The sequence below is a fragment of the Pocillopora damicornis genome, chromosome 4 (assembly GCF_964200805.1).
Source record: "Pocillopora damicornis chromosome 4, jaPocDami1.2, whole genome shotgun sequence".
NCBI lineage: Eukaryota > Metazoa > Cnidaria > Anthozoa > Scleractinia > Pocilloporidae > Pocillopora > Pocillopora damicornis.
Window position 1 is genome coordinate 10,987,279 of NC_142673.1, and position 13,834 is coordinate 11,001,112.

The 13,834-nt window shown below is 38.1% G+C and overlaps 2 protein-coding genes and 1 pseudogene across 4 annotated transcripts in view; 1 reads left to right on the forward strand and 2 right to left on the reverse strand.

Moving 5' to 3' along the window:
* Nucleotides 1-2,543: 2,543 nt before the first annotated feature.
* On the reverse strand, nt 2,544-3,156 carry LOC149046797 (uncharacterized). Its single transcript, XM_089203770.1, has one exon. The coding sequence runs from the start codon at nt 3,154-3,156 to the stop codon at nt 2,797-2,799; it is 360 nt and encodes a 119-aa protein (XP_089059896.1). The 3' UTR covers nt 2,544-2,796.
* LOC149046796 (uncharacterized) lies at nt 2,544-9,377 on the reverse strand (annotated as a pseudogene). Its single transcript, XR_016185821.1, has 14 exons — nt 8,752-9,377; nt 8,227-8,329; nt 7,771-7,991; nt 7,544-7,675; nt 7,112-7,282; nt 6,164-6,303; nt 5,785-5,899; nt 5,595-5,678; nt 5,289-5,469; nt 5,049-5,144; nt 4,393-4,444; nt 4,179-4,244; nt 3,639-3,817; nt 2,544-3,512 (listed from the first exon to the last, which is right to left on the reverse strand). The product of XR_016185821.1 is annotated as an uncharacterized LOC149046796 (transcript).
* Nucleotides 9,378-13,301: 3,924 nt separating this feature from the next.
* Nucleotides 13,302-13,834, forward strand: part of LOC149046798 (uncharacterized) — a 9,242-nt gene continuing 8,709 nt past the window's right edge. The window contains exon 1 of one of the 2 annotated variants that reach the window (XM_089203762.1): nt 13,302-13,423. The gene's annotated coding sequence lies outside the window, so the exon portion shown is untranslated. The remainder of the gene's footprint in view (nt 13,424-13,834) is intronic. The other variant, XM_089203763.1, reaches the window with a different exon arrangement.

A 13,834-nucleotide genomic window follows, 5' to 3' on the forward strand; every position in this document is an offset into this window, starting at 1 on the left:
ACATTGACATTAAGTCGCAGTTGGAGTCATGTTGGCGATATTGGCCAGTTTACATAACTTTCTTCACATTTTTATGGGATATTGGCATTAACCCACACTTGGACTCATTTTAGCGAAATTGGCAAATTTTCTCACCTTCATATTATTTTCTTGTCGACACGCATTAATTTAGAACCATTTTAGTGATATTACGTTCAGTTTTCTAAATTTTTCCCATGATTTCCACGGGAAATCGACATTGACTCGCTCTTGGACTCATTTTAGCGATATTGGCCAGTTTCCAGAACTCTCATATGATTTTCTTGGGATATTGCTGTTGATCTGCACTTAAACCCATTTTGGCAATATTGGCGAGTTTCCACATCTGTCTTATGATTTTCATGAGATATTGACATTGAGTGGCACCCGGCTCTATTTTGGCGATATTTGCCATTTTCCGAAACTTACCTATGATTTTCAAAGAATATCGACATTGACCTGCAGTTATACCAATTTTCGCGATATTTGGTCAGTTTGAAAATTTTCCATGGCATATCGACATCGACTCGCATTTGGATCCATTTTAACGAAATATTGGCAAATCTCTGCTACTTTACCATAATATTCATGAGATATTTGAAAACATCGATTTTGGCGATATTGGCTAAGTGCTGCGACTTCCCTGTGTCTTCTGTGGGAAATTGCCATTGACTGCACTTGGATCCATTTAGGCGAAATTAGCCAGTTTCCACGACTTTCTTACGATTCTCACGGGAAGTTGCCATTGATTTGCACCTTAACCCATTTTGGCGATTTCAGCCAATCTCTTTGACTTTCCAATGATTTTCATGGGATCTAAGCATTGACCCACAATTGGACCCATTTTTGTGATTTTGGTCAATCCCTGCGACTTTCTTATGATTTTCATGAGATGTCAACGTTGACCCGCACTTGCACCCATCTTGGCGATATTTGTTAGTTTCTACAACTTGCTTATAACGATTTTGACTCACACCTGGACCCATTTAGGCGAAAGTGGCCAGTTTCCACGACTTTCTTACGATTCTCATGGGACGTTGACACTGATTCGCACCCTAACCCATTTTGGTGATTTCAGCCAATCTCTTCGACTTTCCAATGATTTTCATGGAATCTTAGCATTGACCCGCAATCGGACCCATTTTTGTGATTTTGGTCAATCCCTGCGACTTTCTTATCATTTTTATGAGATGTCAATATTGACCCGCACTTGGACCCATTTTGGAGATATTTGCCACTTTCCACATCTTGATTATGACGATTTTGACTCCCACTTGGACCCATCTAGGCGAAAGTAGCCAGTTTCCACGACTTTCTTTCGATTCTCATGGGAAGTTGACATTGATTCGCACCCTAACTCATTTTGGTGATTTCAGCCAATCTCTTCGACTTCCCAATGCTTTTCATGGGATCTTAGCATTGACCCGCAATTGGACCCATTTTTGTGATTTTGGTCAATCCCTGCGACTTTCTTATCATTTTTCGTGAGATGTCAACATTGACCCGCACTTGCACCCATTTTGGCGATATTTGCCAGTTTCCACAACTTGCTTATAACGATTTTTACTCCCACTTGGACCAATTTAGGCGAAAGTAGCCAGTTTCCGCGACTTTCTTACGATTCTCATTGGAAGTTGACACTGGTTCGCACCCTAACTCACTTTGGTGATTTCAGCCAATCTCTTCGACTTTCCAATGATTTTCATGGGATCTTAGCATTGACCCACAATTGGACCCATTTTTGAGATTTTGGTCAATCCCTGCGACTTTCCTATCATTTTCCTGAGATGTGAACATTGACCTGCACTTGCACCCATTTTGGCGATATTTACCAGTTTCCACAACTTGCTTATAACGATTTTGACTCCCTCTTGGACCAATTTAAGCGAAAGTAGCCAGTTTCCGCGACTTTCTTACGATTCTCATGGGAAGTTGACACTGTTTTGCACCCTAACTCATTTTGGTGATTTCAGCCAATCTCTTCGACTTTCTAATGATTTTCATGGGATCTTAGCATTGACCCTCAATTGGACCCATTTTTGTGATTTTGGTCAATCCCTGCGACTTTCTTATCATTTTCACGAGATGTCAACATTGACCGGCACTTGCACCCATTTTGGCGATATTTGCCAGTTTCCACAACTTGCTTATAACGATTTTGACTCCCACTTGGACCCATTTTAGCGATATTGCCCAGTTTCTACAAGTTTCCCACGATCTTTGTGGGATATCGACACTGACTTGCAATTGGACCCATTTTGGCCATAAAGGCCAGTTTCCACAACTTTCTTATGGTATTTATGGGACACTTGGACCCATTTTGCCGACATTGGCCGATGCCTCAACTTCCTCGTCGCTCTTATGGGATATTGCTCTTGACCCACACTCACACTCTCACTCGTTTTAGCAAAATTGCGAACCTTAGATGTTCTTGACTCATGTAATGCACTAAATAATTTTAATAAAGGTCGCCATTGCCATGCGCTAAAATACTTGTCCCGCGAACAAAGACACTTAGGCCAAAATGCTGAAACTTTTTCAATTTAATCAGGCTTCAAACGTCACAACAAAATGACCAGGTAAGGATACGTCAAGGAGCCAAAGTCGATAAAACAAGATTGAATTAATTCGTGGAGGAGAGCTGTTATTTGTGGTATAAAGTGACTGACTAGTTGACAGTGAGCTTAATTTTTTTTAGCTGATTGGTAACACTTGTTCGTAGATTTACATTCTTGAGTGAAAGAGGAAAAGGAACAGGCAGTTGAAACGACTCCCAAGTTATAACCAAGATATTTCTGTGTTTAAATCTGAACTATCTGAATCAGATTCACTGTCACTTCCGTATTCAGCATTGAGAACGGAACGCAGGTCCTCAAAGACTTCACTTTGGCCAAGCTGTTGAACCACGTCAGCTTCATCAGTGTTGTAATCGTCCTCCATCTGAACCTCTTCATCGGCATCATCACAATCCACTTCGGGGAAAATTCCAAGGTCAAACTGAGCTTCACATTCCTCATGGCTATCATCATCATTAGAAAAGAGACCGTGGAGATGACCTGTGAATACGGAAAGCTCATCCATTTTAGTGCGGGCAATGGAGAGTAATGCGCGAGCTCGCTCCGTATCTTTCTGTGCCATCAGTTCCTTTGACCAAGTGTCCAATACCTACAACTTTCCCTCGAAATGACTGAACATCCGAGCCATTTCTTCTTTGATGTTGGCTATTTCCTCTAAGCATCTTTTGCGTGTGTGAAACAAATCAATGAGTTGCCTCTTTAAACAATAGGGAACAGCAGACTGCGGTTGGATGTCATCGTTTAGTACACGCCACAGCGGACTGTCGATGCTTAGCGCGTCTTCAACCGCAATTGTGGAGGGGTATTTACAACCCACCGTGTCAACGTTTTGTCTTGTGTACTCCTTGACAAGCTGTTTAATGGCTCCCGTTGCCTTTGTAATTTGCCTACAAAGCCGTTTTGCAATGGCTTGTCCATCTAAAGAATTAACACGACATGAGTCAAAATGATACCCTAGAAAGCCTAGGTTATACGATGTGTTGGTTAGCTGTAATCGGGCTTCTTATCGACGACTGTTAGCACTGAAACATATCAATGCAGTACCTGCATATTTCTTCATCAGTTGTAAGAGAAACCACCTTTCTGAGCACTTGACATGCATGGATAATAGCAAGTCTTCCCGACGCTTGTCTTGCAAATCGCGGAGGTATGCAATATACATGCTACTGTCAGGAGACCATCGGGGTTGGCCGCCCTCAAGGTTCTTTAGCTGTTGATCCAACCTATTACCAGCGTAAAGGAAAACAAAGGAGGAAACCCAAAATTTGGTTGAAATTATTGGTTTGGATTTGCATTGCTTTGAAGTGCGATCGACAATCAAAACTTGCCCTAAGAACCCAGTATAATACCTATAACGACTTCCACGTTTAATGACATGGAATTTTCCATAATTCTGATTGCCCGACTGCCTGATTGTTTGTTTACTTGTATGATAAGCTATTTCTAGATTTTGTGGCTGGTAATGAGTTCTTTGCTTTTTTTTGGCGGACCTCATTTGAAAATCGTTTTAATATCCTTACGTAAAGATCATTTAGTTCCCAGATGAGGGGAATAAATTGCAGGATCCAAAATATGGTTTCATACCTGTCAAGCTGATCGGTCAGTACTTTCCAAGTTTCAGATGCCGGGGAACATTTTTGCAGGTTTGTTCTGTTAATAAACAGTTTGAAAATTCAGAAGACAAGCATCAGAGAAAGTCAGGAGAAATGACAGAAAGTGATGGACCAAAAGTGACACATTTACTGTAAAATTTGGGGTAAACATTGTATGAAAACCAGATCCCCATGCTACTTCATACCTTACACAGAAAAACTGCCTCAACTTGTCCGGGTAATCATCTGGTGATGAACCTTCAAGTAGGAAACGTAAAATCATACACGAACTTGTAACTGTTTAAGTAACTTGCGTGTACCTATCTGAACTTCAGTTGTGGTACTCTAATTTCCTCTTAAGCACTTCAAAACATTTATCACTCTGTAATCAAAAGGGGGGCAAAGTACAATGGAAATCATTCATTTGTCATAATTATTATTGGTCGTTAAAGGTGAACCATTCCAAATAAGTTCCCCTCAATGAATAGGCGAAATTTGTACGTACTGGGTCTTCCTGTACTGGCCGCTTTGTCAGCCGTAGATTTCTCCATCATGCTCCACTCTGAGACGTTGGATACGTCCACCTTAATACCTTGGTAATAGTAAAATGGGGCTGTATCATCATCTAGACATACCTATGTATCTAACAAAGTTACATTCATCGAAGTTTCAATTTCTAGTATCCCGCAATACCCAAATGCCAATTCGCTAATGAAGGGAAGAGAATATACAATATGTATTTACGACATAAAGCTCACAACAGGACGCACATGCAATGAAGTCTAATTCTTTTTAACACGTAAAGGAACAATGTAATTAGTTGAAGGGAAAAATAACGAAAGTAACGAAATCAAATCCCTACCTGTCTCATTCAACTTCTCAAGAAGCAAATTGAGTTGCTCTTCAGTTTCTTTCTCCTTTTCCACTGCTTTCTTTAAATGGTCACGAAGTCGTTCTCCTAAATTTTGGGGGATAACGAAACATGGTGAAAAACAGCAAGATAACGATTAAGTTTACAAAAACATATCATAAATCGTTTATAATATGATATACTGTGGTGATAACTGTATTTGTAAAACGTGAAGATTAACAGCTAAATTACCGAGGTTCGAAATTGACTTTTTAGCGTAATGCATCAAGAAGTCAGTTAATGTATCAACTCGGTGGGCTGGAGTCATTTCCTTCGTTATTTTTGCTGTTGGCCTCAAGTAAGACCACAGTCTCTCCATCACCTCGCCATCACTCATCCCGAACCCTTCCAGCCGTCTTCCGCTGTAGTTGACCTGGCGTTACAAAAGACCAAACAAAGCTTCATGAAAACAATAACTGTTTTAGAGTAAGCATGCATGTGATTTTCAATACCTTTCAACTCCTCAAAAGTGTTCAAAAAGAAAATATTTCAAAATACCTGACAAGAAACTTTGTGTCCATAGCAGTGAAATGCAGGTATCGCAAGAGTAACATTTTCAAGCAATGTTTCCTGGTGCGTATTCTACAGAGAAGATAAATTAAAAACAACAGGGCATCATTTGACAAGCAAAAATGCCAGAGTACCATGACCACAACTTAATTCAAATAAAACCGCTAAAAAATCTTACTCTCAAATGTGTATCCAGCACACATGCAATATCATAGAAGAAGTGAATGTTGATAGCTTTATCTTGCACATGATTTTTAATCCATTTTAGCAAATACACAGCATTTCCAATCCTGCTTAATAAAAATATAATCATTATTAGCCACAATGTCCATGCAGTAATGTATTTGTTCCCTAGTTTCATTGAGTACCCTAATAGAAATGGTGTATAAAACAGAGTTATGCTATACAGCAGTACGACTATCATATATAAATTCTTTCCTTAGGAACCTAATAAGTGACATGTCTCTTAATTTATGCATCCTACAAGGCACTCTGGTTACATATTTCTTAACAATAGCTGACCAATAATTTACAGATTTCCTTTTGCATGTACATACTCTTCTCCTCTCTTTAAGCTGAAAAACTTCAGTGGCACTTCATGCTTGCAGCCTCCACCAAAGAGGGCCGTCTCATCGAGCTTTGTGGATTTGTTTTTGGAACGGAGATTGGAACCAGCTTGAAACTGATTACACTGCTCCTACAACAGAAAACATTTAACTCTTAATCTTCAACTTCCTTTCTACCTTTTCTTGAGATGTCATTTAAAGCAGAAGTATCAAAGATAAAAACAGAACAGGAATTAAGATCTATGTAGCATTCATGTACGTGTAGCATTCAAAGTAGATATGGGTTGTTAGAGGTGAACCCTCACATTAGAAATTAAACATTACATTATGGGAAAGGTGGCAAGGAAAATATTGGCAGAAAATAATAATCATTCATCAATTTCTCATAAAAATTTAAAAAATGGGACAACCAAATAAATTTACTGCTTGATAACAACCCTTCCTCTTTCATTCAGGCTTGGGACCGGCAAGAGTGACAGTAGATACCCTTGGCAGAGTTAGTTGTGTAAGCAAATACAAAGATATTACCTTTAAAGACCATAAATCAATTACAAAAAAAGAGGGAAAAAAACTGTATTTGAAAAAAAAAAAAATAGAAAAAGATCAAGGAAAAGAGGGGGCTGCAATAAAGATTATGTACTTGTTCTTGAAGCTGACAATTCACACAGTTCTTGTAAATTAAGTTTACAAAACAAACTAACAATATATTTGAGCTACATGTATTTTGGGCAGAATGTTACCAAAGTAATTAACCCTTCAAACTGTACCATATTTAAATCATTCAGCACTAACATCATTATTACTAGTAACGAACATAATTGTTACTTTTGGTCTCTCGTTGCAATGGTTGAGTAGTGGTATGAGTACTGATGGGTAACAAAAGGTTAGAGCAATGCAACAAAATACAAAGTAAGAGAAAAAGTCCTTTGGTTCACACACCATTGACTTGCTGCTGGGTCTTTTGCTGTAATTAGCTAGAAATGCATCTACTTTTTCTTGGCTAATGAACAGTTCCTCTCCATGATTTGAGGACTTTCCACTAGTTCCAGCGCTGCATTTGCGGACACATCCAAACAATGCATCAACAGAGATAAATAAACTTCCCTTCTCCTACAATCAGATGCCAAAATCTTATTAGAAATGTCATGTTAAAAATATTTCTTACGCCTAAATGAATGAAAAACAATGGAATAACTCATGCTAAGACCAGCTGCCACACTATGAGGACCACTAGGAAAGATTCAAAACAATGTTTCTTGTCTAAATTATATCATTCATTATGCCAACACATATAGTAATAGTTATTTGAGATTTCTAAAGGTAAATATTACCCACTTAGACATTTCATCTGAAGGATGACTTATCACAAACCTTAGGACATGCAGGACATTCATGATCATTCTCATACGAAGGATTGAAATGCATCAGGTTACTCAACATGCTAGACATATACCGGAACTCGCAGAAACAATCTCCAACAAGGAGCCGGTAGATGTCCTTAATCTAAAGGAAAACAAATAATTTATTTATTGTATAAATTAAGAAAATAAAAAGGAATTCATAAGCATACGATAAAAAATTACTAAATGAATACTTACATAAACCTTTGAAGCAGGTGGGACCAGCCACTGCAGTGCCTGACATATTGACCTTAAAGACACTCTACATTCTAAGAAAATGTATTGGAGCAAGGCCATAAATTCAAGGTCCAAGGCTACCTGGGGCTGTTTTGGAGTAGATGGCCAGAAACCATTCCTGACCAGCGTTATGGCTTCTGGTTCATGCTCGCAACATTTGATTTTGATGGGATTCTGCTGCCCTGTATAAAGACAAACACCATAGAGTGTCCATAGTCGTATTCTTCTATAATAATATTTGTTTATTAATTCCTTTCTGTGTTGAAAAAAAACAATTAAAACACAAACAAAGACCATCCTGGAAGAGGTAACCTAACTATTTAAATATAAGTATAAGTAAAAAGTAGTACTAGTAATTGCAGACTGGCAACCTATCTCACAATAAAGTTACATATTGCACAGATGTTAGTTACTTACCATGCAAACCGACAGCTATAATGTCACACACATATCCATGATCCATGTTGCGAGGTGTGGTTCATACACACTCACCAAACTGATATGGCACAAATCTTCCATCCTAAGAGCATAAAATACCCTACATGAATCAGGTGAATACAAATCACACACCATTTAAATCAGCCAACTCTATCAAAATTGCCAAAATAAACTTTACTTTGTTCTGAGTATAGAGCAAATTACATGTATGCTTGCAAGAAAAAATTATTCTTACAGCTTTAGCTTTTTCCTCTGTATAAAAATGGGTCAGGTCTCATGGACATAATGCATATTGAAGTTGAGAAAAAACTACATCAAGTGAAGTAATTGAATAGAGATGATATAGTTGTAAGAAAAAAAGATGGATGTCTCTGCAATTAAACCACAAGACAACGTACTTACAAATGAAATTGCCTAACGGCCAGAGTACACAAGAAATCGGGTTTCACAACATAATTGAAAAGGTGACTGGAGGAGATTGTCCTCCATAAATCTTCAACTCACTTTCCAAACTTCCGGGTGGTGAAGTGATCTACCGCCTGCGTGAACTAAATTGGTGTGATCTGCGCATAGGAATTGCCCTGGACTGCAGTGAAGGCATCTGCCGCACGCCTCTTCTTCGCAAAAAGGAATGACACACATCTGCCCCAAAGGCAAAGCCTGTCTGGTCAACAGCGCTGAGACGAGCTGCTCTCTCGCATTGAGCCAAGACAAAGCCAGCGTGGCTTTCCTCTCATGGTAAGCTTTTAACTTGCGCTTCAGTCGCACTTTTTTACTTTTAGATCTTTGGTTGGTTCTCAAACCATGATGTTCGTCAATATGGGGAAGGTCTTCTTGGTATGGAGAAAAACCGCCGCACGTGTTTAGAGAAGATCCGGCGACTACAGACGTTGTATCAGTTAATTGCTGGGCGGCATATCGAACTGGAACACTAAACTTCGACTTTCTTATAGCTTCTCCTCCTTTAAAAGTAACTACATTCAAACTTTTTTTCGACCTAAAATCGCGTTTAGGAGGCATAATGGTATCCAAAGCTTTTTCAAAGCCGCGTTTCAAGGGTTCGCAGGCTATGGCACCAGGCCTTGAGTCCTTTCAGGTCTCGATAGGTAAATAGGCCCTACTTTGACCGCTTGTATGCGTTAATTTGATACTAATTAAATCCGCATGTAAGCGGTTAATTATGAGCGAATGTTGGCAAATTAACTGCATACCCCAAAGCGACAAGTGTTTTTAAAGTTTTGTTTGCCCAAATTTTACTGAGAACACTGTGTGTTAGCTTGTCTCCATTGTTTTTTCGCAGATTCTATCGCTGTTTTGCTGAAAACATAACGTTCCAGCTTGTTTGCATCGTTTTTGGTCGTGAAATAAGCTAATTTTTGCAAAAGGAAAAAAAACGTGTTTTTCAGCCCAAATTGACATAAAGGATACAGAAGAACATTTGCTTATTGCCTTTTTTTTTGTCCTTAATCATGAAGTTGATTTTGGCATTTCAAACAAAAACTCTGCTAGAGCATTAATTGAATGACATATCATGCACTTACTTTGAAGCAAGAACACTTTTTTTTTAATTCAGAAAAATACCTTTTTATTTTTTTTAAGGACTGCTGGATATAACCTGTACAACCAAGATGAATTTACATTCATTATTTGTCATAACTTACTCTAAATTAGAAATTCAAGTATGAAATGAGGGTACTAGCCCTTTAATAGTGTTCAAAATTTCCATATGCAGGGGTACTTGTGGCTACTGGAGAAGAATCAGTCTTTAACCCTTCACCCCCCCCCCCCCAAGGGAGATAATAAGTACAGATATCCTCTTCCCTAGGGGCAACTAGCTCAAAAGTGAGTGATCTCAAGGGCCCTCCAAAAACGTTTTCTACAGCAATAACTAAGCTCTACAGAAGCACACTATGCAGACAAAAGGTGTAAGAGAATCAATGAATTCTTTAATTCTTGGTCCCTCCCAGGCCAACCTATTGTACAAATCTCATGACATCTGTTCCAGTTTCATCAGTCAATTTTTCAAGCTTCAAGCTTTTCCTGCAATTATGTACTTGTTCTTGAAGCTGAAAACTAACAAGGTTCCTGTAAATTAAGTTTACATAACAACCTAACAATTTGTGAAAATCACACAAATCCCAAGCTATATCCAGAATTATGCTCTTAATAAAATAAACTTTTAAAGCAAATTGGGATTTTGCCCTAGTTCTTTTTATTTTTTTGTTACTTTTTAAATACATTTGTACAAATAATGCTCCCCTAACTCTCCCCAAAACTTTTAGAACAGATGCAAACTCTTAAGAATGATCAAGCTTTACCTTATTATTAAAAATTTTTTACATCTTAGACTACCAAGTTATCACAGAGGTTTTTTTCGGTACTTTGACCTGTTTAACACCTAAAAAGAAGAACACATACATAACACACACACAATCAGCCAGGTCAAAATGTGCTGCAGCCAACAATTTGGCCACCTACAATGAAATAGCTGCCAATTTCACACATGTCAGACTTCTATTCAGGACAAGATTTGGCCTCTGCTGCCTATTACTATTGCCAGCTTGCCTGCCACTCAAAATTTCAACTGAGATTGTACATACATACATGTGGGATTAGGTTACACGAGCGAACCTGCACTATTGAAAGAGGTCAATGAATTATAACTCAAAGAAACATTGATAAATAAAATAAATCAATAGAAATGACAAAAATTAAACTAAAAGCAGACAGCACTTTTTTGGCCTTCGGGGCCTGATCAGTGCAGTGATCTTCAACTAAGTGCTTAATTTGGACATAAAACCAAAACTTGTTATGGTTAAATATTATTATTTTTCTTTCAATATTCCCATTCCAGCTGATGTATATTATTTGAATAACAAATCTTATTAGCATGTTAAAATCACCTGAGGACAAGGCATACACTTTGTGCCAAAATTGCGTTGCATCAAGTCAAAAACATTTTGACTGGGCTGTGCAAGTCTTACTAGCATATAAAAAGCACCTTCAGGTAGATTACAGCAAAGCAGACTTTGTACCAAATGCTCTGCATTAAGTACATCATTAACTTCTTCAAGTATTTCTAGTTTACTTGTGAAAATCCCACAAATCACAAGGTATATTACATTATACATTCCAGTTGACAAAGCAATCAAGGGTAATTTTTTCATAATGGATGCAATGATCTTCAGTATCAAGATTATTTGGTACCTAAATAGTAAAATGTTCGAGAGAAGAAATAATCATAAACATTTTTTCTTTCTCATCAGCATCGACTTCCAAAAGTAATGGATAATGACCACTTAAAACAAAGAAGAAATAAATCAAATTTGTGATTTCACAGGGCTTCAATACGAAACAACTATACATATCTTTTATTTCCTACCACTTACAAGTGGCAGGAATGGCTGAAATGGCCTTCACGTGAACACAACAGAATCCTATGCGTGTGTAACCATGTAGAACTATTTATTCGGTATCGAAATTACATCCCAAATGTCATGATGTTTGACTGAAACTCAGCTTACCCATCTTTCGTTTAGACTTCGAAACTTGCTGCTTTTTACCACCGTTTCAATGTTTTCTTGTTGTTCAAAAGGTGGTAGGGCCATTGCAGACCGTGATTTTTTTTTACTTGAGAACCAGATCACAACACCCAAGCCTTTTCACGCTAAATATTAAACTACTGAGATTTCCTTCGCCGCCGTAAGCCGCCATTTTATCTTTCCCTGAATACTAGTTCCCAAGCTTCGAGCCCGAAGGTCTCAGACATGCACTGAAATTATGATATTCGTTATTTCAGGGCCAATTTAGAAATAACGGTAATCGTTATCTTGGTGTCGAGATCATGCTGATCACAACTGAACGCACATTTACCCCTTTCCTCCGCCATCTTGAATGTTGTAAGACAGTGGAACCGAGTCCTTCTCTTCATTTAACACGGTAAAGAGCATTGGTAAAGAGTGCCACGAAATTACTATATCCATAAATTTGGTGCCAATTTAGAAATAACGATAATCGTAATTTCGGTCTCGAGATCATGTTGGTTTTGAGATGGCCGCCGGTGTCGTGTTTGAAGAAACTCCGTCATATTACGGTCTAAAAAACAAAATTGCGATTTTCTTACACGAATATTCATTCGAGCAAATCTTTAAAAAAAAAGAGGCGGTGCCTGATGGATCTCTTGCTTTCATCAAAGTAGCGCTGTATTGGGTCGACGACAAGATGATAAAGACTTGTCTTGATTTGTCACATTTAAAGTTAAATGCGTTTTAAGGCCAAACGAAACAGTAAAATTCACGTGAAAATCAAACTTGGATGCGTTTCTTTTGAAATTTCTGACGAAAACCTTTGACCAATTCACTCGTTGAAGAAAGAAAGTGAAAATATCCTGCGCTTCTCTTTGCATAACTCATGCTAATTTAGTAAATCGCCCAGAATTCTGTGCATACAGAACAGAAGTTCTCGAAATAATGGTCTGTTGGATATCTTCGAATGTTTGAATATGGCGGGTTGAAATTATATAATTATACACTCCTCGTTGCTTGACACGGTTTTAATTATCGTACAACGATGAAGGAGTCCTACGATACAAATAACAACCGAACTATACTAAAATACAGTCCTTATAAGCTCACAATAAAAACGATGCATATTCCTAGAGATGGTATGCAATGTAGGATGGCTAACTTACAATAATAAAGCGGTAAGTAGAGTTCCGATCCAACGTGGATAGAGAAATACACATTTCCTCGAACGTAACAAGAACGTAAACACAAAATGACTAACTCCCCCGAGCCGGTCAGCGGTTATGATAGTTCCTAGGCCCTAGCGACCAGGTCAAGTCCACTCTAAATATCATTCTTCTTGGTGCCGTTCCGGATGCCACCGATGCCTCCATTGTTTATTACAGCAGTAAAAGATATATGTGCCATAAAAACTTTTGAAAAATTGCTTAGCATTTTATTTAGCGAAGTATACTGTTGATATTTCGGCATTACAACACTATTGTTTTCCGCAACTATAACTGATATGTCTCTATATGAATTATTAAATTTGTTTGATCGCTGACCACTCGTATTTTGATCTTTCTTCTTCCCCCAATCATCGCCAGTGATGTAGTGACTCCTCCTTCTTTTTCTTTCCCTTTTAATCTTCAACGGTAACAAAAATATAGGAGGTAAGTGCTGTACACTTTGATGGTCTGGTTGTTTTATCGTAGATTACAGGTACATGAACTGATCCACACGCATGGAGGAACCTAAACATGCTTGTATCAAAGCTTTCTATGACAGTGGAATTCTGTCGTCGAGTTTTGATTTCCGATCGAGTTTTTTTCAAAATTTATCTTCACGGTCTTATGAAACTTAATTTTGCCGAAGAATTGTGTTTCCTTGACGTATTCAGGAAACAAGTGATGTTTGATGGCGGTCTGTTCGAAGCGAAACGGGCGCGAGTTGGCTGTTTACATATACATTATTCATTGGAAACTTTTTCAGCTTGAATTTGATTTATACACCAGAGGATATTTGGGTATTTTGTCAAAAAATGCCTTACACATTCATTTTTCGTATACTTTTCTACTTGTCGT

Coding starts and splice junctions, on each gene's coding strand:
- LOC149046797 (XM_089203770.1), bottom strand. CDS start 3,156: ATGGCACAGAAAGATACGGAGCGAGCTCGCGCATTACTCTCCATTGCC.